Source organism: Melopsittacus undulatus, chromosome Z, assembly GCF_012275295.1.
Source record: "Melopsittacus undulatus isolate bMelUnd1 chromosome Z, bMelUnd1.mat.Z, whole genome shotgun sequence".
NCBI classification, from domain to species: domain Eukaryota; kingdom Metazoa; phylum Chordata; class Aves; order Psittaciformes; family Psittaculidae; genus Melopsittacus; species Melopsittacus undulatus.
In genome coordinates, this window is record NC_047557.1 from 100,295,322 (window position 1) to 100,314,224 (window position 18,903).

The 18,903-nt window shown below is 61.0% G+C and overlaps 1 protein-coding gene across 1 annotated transcript in view; it reads right to left on the reverse strand.

Annotated features, from left to right (window-relative positions):
* The window catches only part of GSE1 (Gse1 coiled-coil protein), a 97,234-nt gene that overhangs the window by 56,689 nt on the left and 21,642 nt on the right, over window positions 1-18,903 (reverse strand). Inside the window, exon 2 of the mRNA XM_034072617.1 lies at window positions 7,914-8,079. Within this exon, the coding sequence (XP_033928508.1) occupies window positions 7,914-8,079 (166 nt within the window). The remainder of the gene's footprint in view (window positions 1-7,913; window positions 8,080-18,903) is intronic.

Here is an 18,903-nt window from a genome sequence, read left to right on the forward strand (position 1 = left end):
ATGGGGCTGCAGGATCAGCACCTCGACACAGACCAGCACCAGTGAGCACCATGCATCACCTCCTGCCCTGCAGCACGGCCCTGGTGGGATATGGGATGCCACATTCCCATCCACACTGGGATGCAGGTTGGAATCAGCATCCTCCATGAGGGACTGCTGGCCTAGGTGCCACTAAGCCTGGGGTTAGGGAAACTGAGACACACACCACTGCAGCCACATTCCATGCTGGGAACATCCCTCTCCCACCTCCCAGCACCCACACCGACCGCAGGGAGGCCAGCGGCAGGAATGCAAAGGCAGGGCAATAAAAGGGAGCGTTATCAAGCCCCAGCAGAGCCGGTGGTGAGCAGGAGGGAGGGAAAGGAAGAGAAAGAAGACAAAACCCCCACCCTTAACCCCGAGATCAGTTATCATTCAGGCTGCATCACGCATCCAGAAAGTGCAGACACAAAAATGTAATGTCATAACATTCGCAGTTCAATAACCTTTGCTTCACGAGACGGCTTGAACTGTCAGAGGAGCTGGAAGGTAAATATTTCAGCGCACAGGCACTGAATGCAAAGGCATGGGGAAAAGGGGGGGGGGGTTTCGGCCTCGTCTTCCCCAGCGCGCCTCGACACGTTCCAATATCCCCCACCATAAATCCCGGCCGGCGCTGGGGAAAGGCCGTGGAGCGGATAAAATACGAGCAGATATAAAGCCAGACACCTTTATTGTTCGGGAAAGGCTTCCAACAAGTTATGAACCCGCAGCTTGACCCTAACCCATCATCTTGTTATACGGCGGAAACAAAGCCAGTGCCGGGAGCCAGGGTGGGAAGGGGCAGGATGCGGGTGGGAAGGAGTGAAACCCATCCTGCCTCATCCAGGAGGCATATTGGGGTATGATTCAGCCCTCCCTGCACCCCACATTGTGCTACAGCCTGATAGGAAGAGGCCCTGGGTGTCCTTTGGGAGCAGACCCATGTTAGCCCCTACCAATGAACCTCCCTGCCCGGTTACTGTGGGGCAGGATTCCTGGAGCCAGGGTTAACAGGAGCAGGACCCTGGTAAATGCCACCACAACACTGGGTTAATGGGGATGGCTGTGGTGAGCAGCGCAGGAGGAAGGAGATTGCATAGCCAGGGTGGGAGCAACGGTTGCAGGAGGGCTGGCATGCCAAGAGGGTGAGCAGAGATAACCCTCGATGTGGAAACCCCCCCTAAAACCTGGGAACAGGCTGTGGATCCGAGGGGGTTGGATGGCAGAGCGGAAAACACCATGTGCATACAAGAGGGCTGCATGGCACAGTGGGAAACACCATATGCATCCGAGAGGGCTGCATAGAACAGCAGGAAATGCCATGTGCATCCAAAGGAGCTGCACGGCACAGGCAGCAGTGAAAAGCAGCTTGCACAGCCCATAGAATCACAGCATGGTTTGGGATGGGAAAGACCTTCACAGCACCCAGAACCAACCCCCTGCCATGGGAAGGGATGCTTCACCCTAAACCATGCCACTGTCCAACCTGGCCTTGAACACTGACAGCAACAGAGCATTCACCACTCCATAGGTGTGATCCAACAGCACACCCACACCCAACCATGGTACACCCCCAGACACCGCATTGCTCTGGCTGTGCCCCCCAAACCCCACACAGGAGAGAACCCAGCACCCCTGCTGCGTATCCCAACGCAGCACCAAGCCCTGGCATCACCGCTACACCCCAGGGGGAGGCACGGAGGGGATGGATCCAACATGCAGCAACAGGCAGCATCGCTCCCTGCCCGAAACACCTGCTAACGCCGCGCTGGCACCGAGCGAGCGCCCGCGGCGAGCAGGAGGAGCGGCGGCGGCAGCGGGGAGCACGCCAGGGCCCGCAGCAAGAAGCGGCATGTCTGCAGCTTGGCAGCACAACAGAGAGCAGGTGACAAGCGCGCTGGCGGTCGCGTTAGTACAGGAAGAGAGCACACAAGCATCTGACGCTGTTGCGCCTCCAGGAACACACGCGCTTGGCATTAACCATCAATGCAGTGCGGGAGGGGGACCCTGGGATGGGATGTGGGAAAGGGACCTTCAGGGACCGGTGCGATGGGTGAATCCCGATGGAGCACACACACACACACACACATACACACACACACACATACACACACACACGTGTGCGTGCACAAACAGTGCAGGGGCAACAGTATGAGCGCTGACCCACTCCCTCTGACACTGCAATTAGAGGCAGGCATTAATATTTAAGGGTTGCTGGCTCTGGAGAAGGGAAATCAAATAGAAACGCTGGTGTGCTGGTGTTAAGATCCCGCTGCAGCAGCCTCAAACCTCGCTGCTTTTGGGGCATTGATGCAATGGGGAGAACCCCCCTTTCTGGGCCACAAGCAAGCAGCAAACAAGCAGCAAGCAAGCAACGATGCTCTCAGCTCAGTGAGCATGGGGCGGCTTCAAAGGGGACCCTGACCCCACACTTTTGGGGGTGTCTCCAACCCCTCCCAGTCATAAAAGCACCCGCAGGGGAATGCTGGTTGGGGGGCACACACACATCCACACAGCCCGGCCCCACCGCCCCAGGAGTCACCGGTTGGCCCCGCAGGCACTAAGAGGCAGCGCCGGCACAGCAAAGAGGATTTACTGCTCAGCACAAGGGGCTTTGGAGGCAATAACTTTCCCTCCTCTTGACTTAAATGGATTTCAAACTTCAAACAGCACAGAGGGGGCAGGCTGCCAAGCGGCTGCCCCCCCCCATACACACACACAAGGGACCGACCCCAGGTTATGGGGTGGGGGGGGCTGTGAGCCCAACGGCTAAGGCAGATAAGGGTTATGGGGCCGTGCTGCCTGCCCTCCCTTGCAGCAGGCCCTGTGATAAGGCGGTTGCTGTTATCAGAGGGCTGGGGCACGCTTCCTCCTGCACAGCGCGGCAACCGCCAGCGGCACCGGGCTGGGGGGACATGGGGACACCATGGGGGGCACAGACCCACACACACATATGGGGAGGCCCCAGGTCCCAGCGGCCAAAGCACGAGGCACGGCAAGGGCTGTTTCAAGGGCAATCCCACTGGCAGCCTGCCCGGGTGGCTGTGCAGTGCCAAACACCATCCCGGTGGCCCCTTCCTAAGGATAGGACCCCATCATGATGCACTTGGGTAATGCTGGTGTACTGGGGTCTAGGATGGGTATTCCCACCAGGATGTGAAGGGAAAGGCTGTTTTCCCCTGCCCACACTGTGACCCCAAACCTTGCACCCAGGGCTGGCATCCGTGCCAGGGCTTGGGAACAGAGGTGTGACCTATGGCACGGAGCCCTGTAGTGTGGGGTGGGTGCACTAGCACCTTGCACCCCAATAGAGCACAGTGGCAAACACCCCCCTCAAGCATCCCCTTCCCAACCTCCCGGCTGCGACCAGACGCCAGGGTGAGGGGCAGCACCCCAGAGGGGAGCCAGAGGAAGGAACAGGCGAGCGCAGATTAAACCTAACGCTTCCCCCTTGCCTCGAGCTGCCCTCAACCTGCAGCCCTGCGCTGTCAGGAAGCCATCAACCACCCTGCACCCCACAGCCCCCCCCACCGGCAGCCTGGCCCCCTTCCAAAGCCACTGTCTCCGCTGTAATGCTGCCTTGCCCTGCAGCCAACACACACACACACACATACACACACACACACGCGCGCGCTCACCCCCAGCTCCCCCTTGCACACATGCCCCGGGTGTGCACACACGTGCAACAGGGCCTATGGGATGCACACACACACACGTACACCCTACAAGGGGGATGAGCACAATCAGCGCCCGCACCAGCGCACACTTGGGTTGTGCAACACACACCACGCGTGTGCGTGCGGATGGGGCCCCCCCATACACACACACACCCCAGTGTCACACCCAGCACCTCCCCACCGGTGCCAAGCGCACACTCGCACACCCACAAACCACACGGGCTCACCCCGGAGCGCACGCGCGCGCTCGCAGGAAGAGACATGGGCTTCCCGCTGCCTTCTCCCTCCATTAACTCCCTCCGTGGATCCCAATGGGCACGCACATGGCACCAAGCACCCACCCCTGTGCCATGGATCAAGGATGGAGCAGGAGGAAGGGAGCCGGGTGCTCACCCTCGCTGCTCCAAGGGCTGGCAATGGGTTGTCCCCATGGGTTGGGGACAGCAGCAGGGCGCTGGCAAAGGCTCCACCATGCAAAGCAGTGCGTTGGACAAGGTGAACCAGCAGGCCCCAGGGCGAAGGGCAAGGCAGGGGTGGAAGAGCCAGGATGGAGCACAGCAATAAACACGGTGGTGGATGATGGGCCAGCAACACACCGAGGCCGCAGCATCACCCCAGTGCAGTGCCAGGGGGATGCATCTTGGAGTGGGGAGCAATATGGATCCTTATGGGTATCCAGGAGCATGGGTTAATATGAGAGCTGCCTGCTCAGGGGGAGCAGTGTGTGGGTAAACTGAGGCACAGCCCTGCGGTGCTTGGCTTGGGATGTGCACCATGCCAAGGTCATTGCTGAGCCCCCTGCACCCCAGTGCCCTGCCAGCCCATGGGATGGGATCCCCTGCAGGTAACAACCCAAAGGGTGTTGGTGGTGGTGTGGAACACAGGGATCAAGCACCTCAACACCGGACCCTGAGTCTGCAGCACCCAGTGGGTCTCATCTCCCACTGCCATCAGCCTGCTGGATCCCAGCTCTAGGGGAACCACCATCCTCATGCTGTGAGGCCCCACAACCACCCCATCCTAAGGTGACCTCTGTCCCCACACAACAATGTCCCCATCCTTCAGCCTTCCCACACTGGGTCCCCCAAACCAAAGGCTACCCCCAGGCCACACACTGCAGGGTCCCCCAAGCTCAGGGTGACCTCCATCCCCTAAACAACAGCATTGCTCAAGCCCAGGGTGACCTCAAGGGGAACCCCAACTACAGGGTGACCTCAAACCCCAGACAATGAGGTCCCCAGGCCCAGGGTGACCTTGTCCCTTACACCACACCACCCCCCCCCCCCCCGTGCCTAGTGTGACCTCTGCCCCACACACAACGATACCCCAACTCCAGGGTGACCTCCATCCCCACACCATGGGGTCCCCCAAACCCAGCACGACCTCCATTCCCTACACCACGGGGGCCCCTACCTCAAAGGTCACCTCCATCCCTGCACCATGGGGTCCCCAAACCCCGGCAGTGACCTCCGCCCCCCATACATAACCCTCCCACCCAGCAACAGAGGGAAGGCGCTGAGCCGGAGCCTGCGGGCCGCCCATCAGCCCCATCGCACCTCCCAAGCACAGCCCCAACGGGGGGCGACCCCCGTTCCCCCCCCTGTGCCGGTATGGGGGTACCGGGGATGGGGGGTGCCAGCACTCACCCGCGGGCCGCGCCGTCCAGCGGGGGCTGCGCTCGTCCATGGGCAGAGCGGAGCGGGGCTCGGAGCCGAGCCGAGCCGAGCCGAGCCTAACCCGCCGCTTCCTGCTTCCCTCGGCGCCCCGGGAGCCGCACGGCTGGAGCGTGACTCACCGGGGGCCGGGCCGGGCAGGGCAGGGCCCCGACGGGGCGGGAGAGGGGGGGGGACGGGACGGGAGCACAATGGGAGGGAGCAAAGGGGGACGGGACCTAAATGGGATGAGGGGGAAGGAAAGGGGGGACCGCACCTGAGGGGGGGGTGTGGTGAGGAGAGAGTGGAGGAACCTCTGCTATGGGGTGGGGGGGAAAGGAAAGCGTTGTCACGAATTGGGGTGAAGGGGTGACAGTGCTGACCACAATGCACAGGAATCACTTCGGTGGGGGTGTCTGTGTCAGGCGTCCATGGGGGTTAAGAGACTGGGGTGGCATCTGGCCCTGTGACTCCCATCCCAAACCTCCTTCACACTCCAAATAGGGTTTGGGACACAGGGTCCTGGTGTCCGGACCCTGATCCTTAGTCCAGACCCTGCAGATATTAAGGGGAGACAGTCCCCTCCATGCACCCCAATACCCCACGCACCCCCTGCACCAGGAATGGTCAGGAATGTCCCATCCAGTGTGGAATGTGGTGGTCACCCCTGTGCCACTCCAGCAGCACCCCATGGGCTTCAGTGTTGGAGGCAGCAGTGAAAGCAGCAGGGTAGGGCTCATCCCAGCTGCAAGCAGAGGAGGTTGCCAACCATGTACCGGCCATAAGGATCCATTCCATGCGCCGGACAGGCTCCAACACGCTGGACCCCGACCATCCCCAGGCAGAGGGGAGGAATGTGATCCCGGCGCTGCTGGCCATGAACTTGCCTCTCCGTGGGAGGAGATGCAGCCACAACAGGGACACCCAGGCATTCCCAAGCAAGCTGCCACTCACATCCACACACAAACCCACCCATCCGAGCCCCTTCCCGGCTCACCCTCGCCTCTCCATCCTCCTCCTCCTCTTCCTCCCTGCCATCAGTGTGTTCTCTCCCCCCTCCATCTCCCTTTTCCCGTTCTATTTTAAATTTTTATTGCATTCTTTTTAAGGAATACGGAGGAACAAATGCCCTTATCAGCAATTCTCACAAGGTATAAAGAGACGCTTTTATCTCCCTGCCTTTACTAATCTAGAGCGAGCCAATGCCTGTTAATTTTTTAATTTTCCTAGTGAATGCATTTGTGGCTTTGTCAGCATCCACATGCACGCTTCCCCTCCGCATCCCAACCCGCTGACCATGGCATGGGATCGCCGCCGTGCATGGCAAGCGTGGCTCATGGGTTTTCCAACCACGAAGGAGTTTGGGAGCCGGTTCATCCGTGTGTGTCACACAAGGCTCGCAGGGACACCCTGGGATGTGCCACAGGATGGAGAGACCCTATATAGAGTGGTACCCAAGGGGTGACAGCCCCGCTCTGCCTGGCCATAGCACAGGAAGGGGCCATACAAGAGCGGGTCTCCATCCTCAGCATGGGGATGGATTCCTGCACCAAACCACCACCATCACCCACTGTAATGAGGTCCCTATGGGGGACAAAGAGGGTTTCACCCCCGTCCCCCCTCCCAGGAAGGCAGGGCAGGCACAGGCTGCTCGCACACCGGGGCTGGGAGCGCCGGCAGCGGCCACGGTGCGCAGATGAGATGTGGCAGGCGTGTAACAAGCCATTAGTCACTGTCACCTTTGCCCGGCAGCCACTGGCAGGGTAATAAATCCCGAGCCGACTCCGGCAGGCCCGTTCCAGGCCACGGCTCCCAGCTTGCCTCCGTGACGCTGTGAGCAGCTTGCAAATGCATCCCAGCCCCCTGACCCCCATCAACCCTATGGCAGTGGGGGGGGGGACGGGATGGGGATGGGGCACACAGCGCCTTGCAGGGTCCCAAACCCTATGGGGCTGATCGATGGTCACCATAGGGCACCGTGTCCCCGGGTAGTGCCCTTCCTTATGGACACAGGGAGTCACAAATCACCCCACTCATGCATGCCCCAGTTCCCTGCACGCCCCGGTTCCTGCACGCCCCAGCTCCCTGCCCGCTGCACCTTGCGGCTCCGGCTCTGCACCCAATGCCAAGATCTGTATTCGGCGGCTGGTGCCGGATCAAAGCAGCCTGGCGTGGCACGGCACGGCACGGCGCGCCCGCCGGGAAGGGCTGGCAAACCAGCCGGGCCGGGGAGGCAGCAGGAGGGAAGCACGCATGATACCTCTCCCAAAAATGCTGCCGCTCCTGATGGACGGGGCGGCCGAGTCCTGGCAGCCGCGGCACAGCCCAGCCTTGGGGCCACCCCTCAGCTCCCCGCTGCGGACAGCACAGCACCATGGTTGTCACCAGCACCCATGGCCTGACTCACAGCCCCGGGGATGATGGGCAGGGATGGAGGTGCTGTCGGGGTCACCTCTCTCATAGGGGTTTTGGAGCCCCAAACACCATGGCGCACAGTGGGATTGATGCGCACCAAGGGACAGCCCTTGGGGATGACACCCCCATAACCCCCAGCATCACCTACTTGTGGTTCCGACGTCGATGCCCTCCGCATCCAAAGCCGTCCGCTGGCCGACGTCCAGGGCAGTGCCACCACCGGTGCCTGGGCTCTCCCCAGTGCTGCTCACCCGGTGCCGGGGCTCACCAGCCACAGGCTTGATGGTGACTGTCTCAAGGGATGACGAGGACGCCTGGAATAGAAGCAGGACAGACACTGAGCTCCTTTCCCTTCCCTTGGGGGGCACAGGGAATCACAGAGCACACACACAAGATGCTTTTGTTTTGCTGCCGGACGGTGCACGTGGCCGGCGCTGGGAGCCGCACACCAGCCCACACCACGGGGCTACAGCTGGATCCGACCGGTGGCTCCCAGACAAGGAAGGCTGGAGCAGGGAAGGGAAGAGGACATGAATCAAAGCGCGTCCCCTTGCTCGCCGGCAGCAGCTGGCCGGTTAGGCAGCTCCTGATTACTCAACTGGGCAGTGTTTATATTCCAGATCAACACCCCCCCCCCATTGCCTTCCCTAAGGGAAGAGGGGAGGAAAAACGTGCTCCAGGGATGGGGATGGTGTTGGCATCGCTTTGAGGTTGAGTGGTCCCCAGTGCCCTAACCCCCCGGGTGCTGCTGTGGTTTTGTGTTTAGTTGTACCTGTCACCGCTCAGGTACACAGCGTGGGCTGTCACCTTTAATAAAGCAACAATCAGCATCCCAGCATCACCACGCTGCTCTGGGACAGGCACAGGGACAAGCCTGCCCCAGGCATAGCAGGAAGAGGGTGACCTCCCCTCCTACCATAGGGGACATCCATAGGATACACCACGCTCCTGATTGCAGGGCATTAGCACCAGGGCTGCAGCACGGTAAGGACTTTATGTTGATCCCATTTTCCTGTGGGATTAGTCCTCTAAATGCAGAGAGCCAAAGCGAGATGGATGGTAGGTGCGTTTTGTGCTGGGAAGCCCTTTAGACTCAATGAGCCACGCACAAGAGCGGACGTATAAATTTGCCATTTGCTTCCTGGAAAGGTTTAATTTATGGAGTCCATATGGCAGCGCCGCACAACCGCGAGCGCTCGGCACATCCCGCGAGTCCTCGAGTGCCACCAGGTCCCAGCTCCAACTGGCGAGGTGCCACCAGCTGCCCCGGACATGGCAGGATGCTCTTCTCTTCCCCAGTGATGAACACAAGGGGACAGCAAGCAGGGGACAACCACAGGGATCAGTCCCCATCCCCAAATGCTTAGCATGGCATCCTTGGAGATGGCAGGGTCCCATTGGGAATGCTGTGCCAAGGGTGATGCCACCGGCAGCAGCAGGCAGCAATCCCCTACCTGTGGGCATGGGAAAGGGCTGGGGCACACTTTGATACCCAGAGCAACTAATCATTAATTAGTGTTAATCATCCCCCATCATGCACCACGGCAGCACTGGGCAAGTCAGCAAGCAATGGGGTTGTGGTGGGGAAGGTGGATTATTGTTCCCCATGGAGACCCCCAACCCACCCATCAGCCCCATGGTGGTGGCCCCCTGTTTTCCTTCTGGGGGATGCTGAGCTGGGTCCTACCAGCCCAAGGAGCAGCCAGGATCCATCCCCCCTCCCTGCTTGTATCCCCCAGGAACCCCCCAGGCAGCAGCCGGAGCCAGCTCCGAGCACCGGCCACCTCCTTGCTTTAACTTCATCCTGCGCTATCTGTCAGCAAATCATCCCCGGTTACACAGATAAGGAATAATTGATGCAAAGGAGCCATCTGTTTGCGAACACGGAATATCTGCTCAATTAGGAGGGATCTGTCCACCCAGATAAAGCATTGCAGCAGCCTCTCAGAGCTGGGGGGGGTCGGGGGGGGGTCTTCTTCCCCAATTGCATCCTCAAAGACTCACCCCCAATTAGAGGTGCGTGGGTTGATTTGGGTGCTAATTTGCTAAGCAGCACCCCAAAGGGCTCGGGCAGAGGCCAGGAGGGAAGGGTGCTCTGCCACCAAGCACTGAAATTGAATGGGAGGGATGGCAGCACCCCCGTGTCCATCCCAGCCCATCCCAGGCTGATGCATCCCCATGGATGGAGAGAGGGGACAAGCAAATGTGCCTGGGAATGGCACTGAGCTGAGCCCATCCTGCTCACTGCATGGTGGCTGCCTGTAGAGACAGGCACAGGGAGCCTGCACACAGGCAGAAGGACTCAAGGACAAGCCTACAACAGCTCACAGCACACACCGGCATGCACAGCCCTGACAGGGACCAGGGCCACAGGGCACAGCCCCGAGCAGCATCCAGGGTGCAGCAAGGTGACATCAGTGTGACATCGCTCTATGCTGTTATTAACAGGGGGAAAAACGAGCTGGCATGCAGGGCAGGATGGCAACACAGGGGAGGAGGGCAGGGAGGGCAGGGAAGCCCCAAAGGTGACAGAAACAAGGGAGAAAAGGCTCCAACCGGAGCTGCCCCACAGCACGGCGCTCCCTCCAACCCCACTATGTGGCATCTGCCTCTGTCTACCCCTTCAGGCCCTTGGTATGGATGTGGAGAGCTCGAGCTGGGTCAGAACACAGATGGTGGCCTTAAGGGACAGGCATAGAGGCGCTGCCAGACTGTGTGTCACCCGTGCCCCCCATCACTGGCACAGCAGCACCATGGTGCCCCATGTGCCCTCGGCTCAGTGCCCAGGGCAGCAGCTTGCAGTCAGGGGACACGATGGCGGCAAGGGCAGGGAACAGTGTCCCCAGGTCTGTCCTTCCCTGCCAAGGGCACATTCCTTCTGCTCCCATCACTGGGATAATACCTGCTGTGGAACTCGGCTTGGCTCTCCCCCCTGGCCCTGGCTTTGGGACGGTGGTGACGGAGCAGGAAAGCAAAAGGCTGTGGCAGGTCTCTGGTGAGGGATCCGGCACGCAGGCAACCACACCGGTGTGTTTCCTGTGCCTTCGGGACACCAGAAAACACGCTTCCCCATTCCACCTCCCCTGCGCCTCGCCTGACGCTGGGGCAGGCTGCAGCGTGCACAGCAGCAGTGCTGCCCATGGGGATGCTGCCCACGATAAAGCCCCCTCTGCTCCAGCAGCATCATGCCCGTGCAGCCCAAACCTCCACCCTTCCAGGTGGCAGCAGCCTGGAAAACCCCCAAGCTCCCAGCAGCCAGGCACTGAAATGGATGTGGTCATGGTTCTTCACCTCTTGGCTGGCATCACCCCAGCAAGCACCGGCACAGCTGCACCAAGCAATGGGTTTTGGCACAGCCACACCTCCAATACACAAGCAAGGGATGAGGTGGGGAGGGTGTTCAGCACAGAGGGGCCGCATCCTGCACCTCAGGGGGATGCAGAGAGCCTCAGCACGGGGGCAGCAGCACACCCCAGCACCCAGCTGCAAGGCTTGTGCGGGGATGAACCATCCCTGCCTTCCAACTCCGGCATTCCCCAGGCCTCTGAGGCAGCACTTGAAATAAAAGGTGGTTTTGGAGTGCTTTGGGCTGCAGGGAGCAGGCTCCCCCCGGCTCCCTTTGTTGCTGAGGCCACCGAGCCCCCTGGCTCCCGCTGGGGCTTTATCACCATTACCGCAGGCACAGCGCCTGCTGTGTGTTCACCCAAGTGCTTTCAGCTGCTCTTCCCTCCAGGAATCGTTTGCTTTCCCTCTCCTCACCCTCATCCTCCTCCAGGTGGCCTGAATCCAGAGGGTTTTCCCCCCAAAAGCGGGCTGTTCCCAGTGCCTGGCACGACGGGGGTCTGTGCCACCGCAATGGGAGCCCACAGGAGGGGTGGTGGCTGCATCTGCGCATCCCGACCGCTGCCACCGTGTTTAAAAGTTTCTCAGCCGTGTTTGCAGGCGGAAAGTTGGAACCTGCAATTACAGCTGTGCTAACCCCTCATTAAAAACAGGAGGGGGGGAGAGCAAAAATGGGAAAGAAACAAAAGCCTCCAGAGACACACACGCACACGGTGCCGTTAACCCTTCCTAAACTGGGGATGCGCCCAACGCAGGTGGCCCCACGCAAAACCGATAACGGCACCAAGGATGCTCCGCAGCGGGGCCGGGGTCTCCCATCCATGTCAGCCCCATGGAGCACCACTGCCCGTCCAGCTCCGTGCCCCGGGTGCCGTCGGCGCCCGCGTGGGCAGGGATGCGGCGGTGCCGGAGCCGTTTGTCACGGCGGGGCTGCGGTTGTTCTGGCTCTCCAGCAGCGACACCGTGACGCCTGCTGCAGGAGCCCACACAATATGTTCGCACTCATCTCGCAGCTGCCCCCAGACAGCCCGAGGTGCCGCGGGGGCCGCGCTGTTGCCGGCACTGCCGCGGCGAGCCCAGGCAGGCAGGCGGGCACCGGCAGCGGCGGAGGGGGCTGAACAGGCAGCGGAGGCTGTGGTCGGACCGGGTGCCACATGGGGAGGCCACAGGGCAAACACCGCCGGCACTGGGGTGGGATGTGCTGATCCCCATGTGTGTGTGTGTGTCCCCATTCCCGAGCCTGGGGAACACAAGGAGCCCACCCTACACCGCACCGCTCAACGCAGCTTTAGGGATGGAGTGTGGCAGCCCCCTGGAGCCCATCCCCAGCAAGGGCCTGACCCATATTTCCCCTCCTTGTGCCCCTATCCCTGAGGAGCAGCGGGTTCTGCGTTGCCCCCCTGCCTTCCCCCCCCCCCCCCCCCCGGCGACATCATCTCACCCACCGCGGCCGCAGTGGCTCTGACAGCCAGCTAACGAGCTGCAGGCAGCAATTTGGGTTATATATAGCCCCAAAGTGACTGCATCTAATTGCTCCAGCACACACCGGCCACGCAGCGGGGTCCGGGTGATGGGCACAGGGGGCCGGGGCGGGTGGCACAGGCTCACCCCTCCCGCACACCCCTTGTGACACCCCAGGGGCCGCTGCGGTGCGAGCAGGGCTCCATCCCATGCCAGCCCCAAGCAGCAGCGCTGCTCTCAACAGCTTTGTGCCGCACCATAAGCAGCTTTGCCTAAAGCCGCCGTCCCAACTCGTCCCAGCCAGGGACCCTAAGGAGCTTTTGTCCCCTCTCATTAATAGGTTTTGTCCGACGGGGGGGGGGGGGGGGTGTGCAGCACCCAGCACCCCTCTCCACATCCCGCAGGCTCCAACCAGCTGCTCCGGCATCCCCGGGAGAAAGGGCTGGATGGAAGGAGGGATGGATCGGTCCTGCCACCGGCCCCCAGCCCTTTGTGGCAGCGCCGTCCCCTCGCAGCAGCTGCCAGGCGAGGCGGCGGACGCGCAGATGCAGCCGCGGTGCGTGTGTGTGTGCCTGTGTCTGCCTTGTGTGATGGTGTTTTACAGACGGGGGGGTCCCCGCAGCGGCTCCCCACGCCGCAGGCAGGGCGAGAGGCGTCCCCCCCGTCGGGGAGGGGGGAGCCGGAGCCCGAATTGTTTGCCAGCTTCCTCGAGACGGCACAATGGAGGGCGCGCAGGCGGATCTGGGGTCAGGGGTGAGAGCAGCAATAAGTGGTTTATGCCTTTTGTGAAGAGGCTGAACTGACAGCTCGCTGGATTAACAAAGACGTCCTCTGTTCCCGGGCAGGTCATGTGGAAAGCGCTGCGCCGACCCCTGTCACTTCTTTTTCTTGCCAGAACAGACATTTGTTCGCCGGCGAACAGGGAGGTGATGGAGGGGGAGGCGGGGGGCACGCAGCCGCTCGATCCCGTCTTCCCTGCGGCTCCTCGGGGGCTCGGAGCGCAGGGGACGGGCGGCTGATGGCGTGCACCGATCCACCCGTGCGGTGGGATGAGCCCTGCGTGGTGCTGGGGGGGATGCCAGCACCTCCAAGCATCATTGCTTGGGCTGTGAGGGCTCACACGTCACCCCAGTTGCACAATGAGAGCCCCCCATGCTCGCCACACGATCGCCCCAGGTTGGATGGGCAGGATGGGACCCTCAGTATGCTCGGTGCCAAAGCAGCTTCTGTCCCATTGTAGGGACACACAGCCCTTTCTTATGACTGCCGACCCCTGCCAGGCTGGGAAATGGTCCCCCCGTCCTGATTTCAAGGCAGGGAAACTGAGGCAGGGGAGGATGTGAGCATCCCATCCATGCACAGACAGCTCCTGGCACTCTGCAAGGAACAACCAGCCCTCTCAAATCCACCAGGATACCCCCAAGGCTGTGCAGCACAGAGCCTTCACTGTCATCATTGGACTCCAAAGGGAACAGCTGAAATGGTGCCATCTACACCGAGACAAACCATCCTGGCCAGACCAGAGACCCTCCTTGTCCTCTATTGTCCCTATAGCTCCCACCATGCCATAGCCCCAGCTCTGCACCAGCACTACCTGTGTCCTGCCGGGACCATGGCGTGCTAGGATGGGATGGGAGGGATACAGCTCACTGTGGGTGCCAGACACCCTATAGGACACGCTGCTTCTCACCCCTGGGACCCTGCTCCACCCCATGCGCTCCCCATCCCAGGTACTCCACAGCACCCAGCTCACGTACCTCCAGCTCCGGAGCTGTCAGGTAGTCAGTGGCCTCTGCCCTCTCCCCATCACCATAAATACCTGCCATGGGGAGAGGAGGCTGCCCCAAGTGGCTTTTCCCTCTGGAAAACCCCAACCTCCCCAGACCAGCTCATGTTTTCGGGGCATTCCCACACGTGCACAACCCAACGGCACTCCCGAAGGTAAACTGAGGCAGGGAGAAGCAGCCGGACCCCATCCAACTCAAGGGGTGCACATCACAGCACTCACACACCCGCCTTGTCCAGGGCCACACACCATCCAGGCAATCAGCTTGTGCTGAGGCATTAAAGCCTCAATCCTCACCGTGTCCCCCCCTCTTCCTCATCCAGCGGGCAGCTTAGCGCCGGTTCTCAGCTCCCTCCTGCCATCTAAAGACGGACTTACCGCCAAGTCCAGCGCTTCGTTAAGCCGCAGATTAAACACACACCATCTGCAAGGGGAAACTTCAATGCAGGGTGATACCTGCAGCACACGCTGTGCCGTGTCACCATGCACCCCGGCCAAAGACAAAGCCCTGTGGTGTCACCGAGCCCCTGCATGGCATCAGAAGGGATGCCGAGGGCTTTGCATACCCACACTGGATACCCACATTGTTCCTCTTGTCCCTTCCTAGCACATACCCACAAAGACCCATGTCTGGCACCCCCAGGCTGGGGACACCCAAGCACTTGGGGCAGAACAGCCATCACCCCGCATGGTTGATTAAATGATTACAGCTCTTCATCAGGATGGATTAGACCCTGCAGCCGGGTCTAATTCCCCCACATCCTTCTTCCCCTAAGGGGCCCTGCCTTGTCCCCATTTTTAGGAGCAAATCCCATCTCTCCAACCCCACAAAGGTGGCCTGGGTCCCCCCAGCTCAACAAAGCTCCCAGGGACACCCAGGCCAGCAGCATCACCCAGGTTGTCCCTAATGAGGTGGGGACAGAGGTAGGATGAGGGTCGTGCAGAGGCAGGAAGGATGTCGGGTTCCATTGGGCAGGGAGGAGGGATGCTGCCAGGGGACAGCGCACCCCAAAGCACATGGGGGAGGACGAGCCATTCTTCTGCCGACTCAGCACCCCGATGAATTACACTGGATTAGAGGTCCCTGCTCAGGTCACCAGGGAAAGGAGCCAAGGAGGCTTTCTGCTTCCCAGCTTGCTCCCAGCGGAGAATTTACAGCCAGGACTCCATGACGGGCTGAGTAATTAGTGCCGGGAGGGAGATGGCTGAATTAGAACCCAGTAATCGGTGCTGAAGGGATGGAGCTGGAGGGGCACAGCAGCTCCCTGGGATACAGGGGGCAATGGGCAACACAGTAGTGTGTGCCAGTAGGGGTCATCCCTATGGCTGTGAGCACTGGGGACAGCCGGGCATCCCATCCCTGACATGCTGTGCCGGGATAAGGATCTTTGAGCTGGTCTCTTGAGGAGTCACTTTGGGAACACCCCAGGATCCAGCATTGGCACACAAGAACCCCCCATTCCTGCTCGCTTAACCAGGAACATCGCTCTGGTCCTCCCTTCATGGCCTGGATGCTGGCCATCCCAAGATGCATCCCAAGATGCTCAAGCCACGGGATGCCTGAACATCTGCCCAGCCTTACCCAGGCAACCCTCTGGCCTTCATGGCTGCACATCAATTTCCTGGGGTTGGGAATGGCAAGGCTGGCTGCCCTGAAGAACCGGCCCCTGCTCTGCAGCTGATTACAGCCATTTCCCTGCCTGTTCCCCCTCCCTGCTGTCTGCCTCCTGCCTCCGTCTGCTGCCTGGTTTTATGAGGGCCATTTCCAAGAGGTCGCTGGAAATAGATTTTTATCACCTCGTGATAAATATCGTTTACGGTGACATTCCTGCTTGGAGCAGCCTGCAGAGGAGGGAGGAGAGGCGGACAGGCAGACACCCACTTGCAGCCCCCAGCTCCATAGGGCACCGCCTGGGCCCCTTCTCATCCCTGCCCTCATCCCCACAGGTTCATGCAGCGCCAAGCCCTGACACCATCCATCTATCCAGGCGGCAGGAACAGAGGGAACCACATCATTAGCCCCGCGCGCCATTAAGCACTTAAAAAGCCATAGGAATAAGCCGCGCCATTAGCTGACAAGCGAGCTGGGAGGGGAGGGATGCTCAGTGGTGGCGCGGGGGAACCGAGCATGGGCTGGGGGATCCCATCACCAGCAGGCCCAAAATCCCCTAGGAGAGAAGCTCTGATCGCCTGGGAGCTCCAGTGCACTCGGGAATGGGGTGGGGGGAAGAACAGCTTCCTCCTGCACTTAGCACCGGGGTGGAAAACCAGGGGCTTTCAGGGCTGACACATCACTTCCATAGGGATGAAGGCTCCGGGCACCTCTCCAGAGGGACTTTACAGCAGGGCAAAGGAGAAGCAGCTCCCTCTGAGCCAGAGATCTGTGTTAGGGATGGAGCTGGCACAGAAACCCAGCAGGAAAAGCCACCGTTGGGCTGAGAACTGCCAGCTCATGACAGTGGTGGCCCCGACCCCGGCTGCTATAACCCATGCAGGGGTGACCCGGCAGCAAAGGGGAGCGCGGGTCCTGCCCCTGGCTGAGCCCGCAGGCAGCAATGGGTGCCAAGCATGCCCACAGGCAGCTGCCTGTGGAAAAGGGCACGGCAACAGGCAGGGGGCCAAGGCCAACGCGCTGCCTGCGCCAGCCCTGCCACACACAGCGCCGGGGGGAACAATTGCCCCTTTCACCAGCACAGAGATGGGGGTGTCACCTATGGGGACAGAGCCATGGTCCCCTTCCCCTGTGCAGAAACAGGGTGAAGCAGAGCCAGCCTCTAACAGCAACCCAAGCCTGCAGGCGATGCCAAGAATCCTGTTTTCTCTCCCCATTCCTGGCACTGATTCCCCTTGGGAAAGCCGCCTCCTGCCTCAGTTTCCCTACCACCCCAGAGCTGGCAGGGACATGGGGGTGCAGCCATAGCGGGGAGCCCAGCCCCATGTTCTGGCTGCTTCTTGTGACACACAGAGCTTGGCAGGCAGCCCCTCGGCATGGGGCCCGGAGGGAGGGACAGGAATGGGGCTTTGTATGGGGACAGGCCCCGGCGAGACAGTGGCAGAGGCCACCTGCAGCGAGCCACTGCGGCCATGGGGCCCCTCCTCTGCTCCCCATAGCCGGGGGGTGGAAAACAACCCCAAATGGGACACACAGGTCACCATGGCACAGGGGCAGCCAGCCCTACATGCAAGGGCACTGGGTGCTGGCAGTGTCCATGCTGTCCGCAATAGGGACATTGCATCACAGCCAGCGCACGTGTGTGGGTCACCCAGGGCTGCCCCTGTGCCACCGCACCCCAATGCCATGTCCCAGCTGCATCCCCTCACAGCCCCCCGGGGATGATGGAACCCTCACCCATGCCAAGGACCCACGCAGCTGCCTCCAGTGCAATGAAAGGGGGTTTGTTCACCTGGTGAGCACCATGGTGGCCCCATGGCCAGCTCCCGGCATGCCGGAGCCAGCACAGCCCTTGGCAATGTCACGTCCCCGGCGGTCCCGGTGACCTTACGTGTTGCTGCGGGCAGAGCCTGTGTGCTGCTGCCAGCACCGTGCTTGGCCGGGCACACTGCCCCTGTGGCTTGGCACCCATCCTGCCTGCCCACTGAGCATCCCAACCCTCTGGCATGGGGCTGAGGAGGTGCAGATAGAACAGACATAAGGACATAGACCCCTATGACCACTGCCCCAAGCGCTGGGGTGCGGGTTAGGGCAGTCCTGCCTGCACCAGGACCTGGCAAAGCCCAGGATAAGGAGGCTGGAGGAGAACAGGACAGTCCCATAGGGATGCCCTGTGCTCCCAGGGATGCCCACCCCAAGTATCCCTTGGGACACCAACTCCAGCCTCAGCTGAGCACCCAAGGGGAGCTCTGCCCCATATCACCCACAAACAGAGCCTCACACTACAGCAGCCACATGGAGCAAACCCCTTCACCCCAATCCCAAGCATCACCCTCCTTTCCCCCCCCACAAAGCCAGACCCAAACCCCCCCAAGGATGAGTGCATGTGCTGCAGTCCCTCAGGTTGGGGTAACCCCCTGTGTGTACCCCAGGATAGCAGCACACAGGCCTGTTGGGGTGCACAAACCAATTTTACCACTTTTTTGTGGTTTTTTGGCAAATCCAATAAACTCCTTCAGCGGGGGGGGGAGCAGAGCCCGGCCCCACCACCGAAGTTTGCAGCAAGTTACACACAGCCCCCCACGATGCACCCACCACACATCGGGGTGCGCAGGAGTCCCACCGTACCCCCCCCCCCATACACTCACACCCACCACAACACTTACAACCTCCATCCTCCCCCCACCATACACCCCCCCCATATGGGGTGCACGCAACAAGTCTGGGGTCACACACACACATCCCCATAGAGCACCCTGCTCTCCCTCACCCCACAAGGGCCGCCGCGGTGCCCCCCCCCCCCAGTGCAGCGCTATGGTTGCGGTGTTGTGGGGTGATGATGATGATGATGATGCTGCCCCACACCTACCGTTGCGGCAGCACCGGAGCCGGGGTGCGGGAGGGAGCGGTGACCCCGCGGGCGGAAGGAGCAGCGCT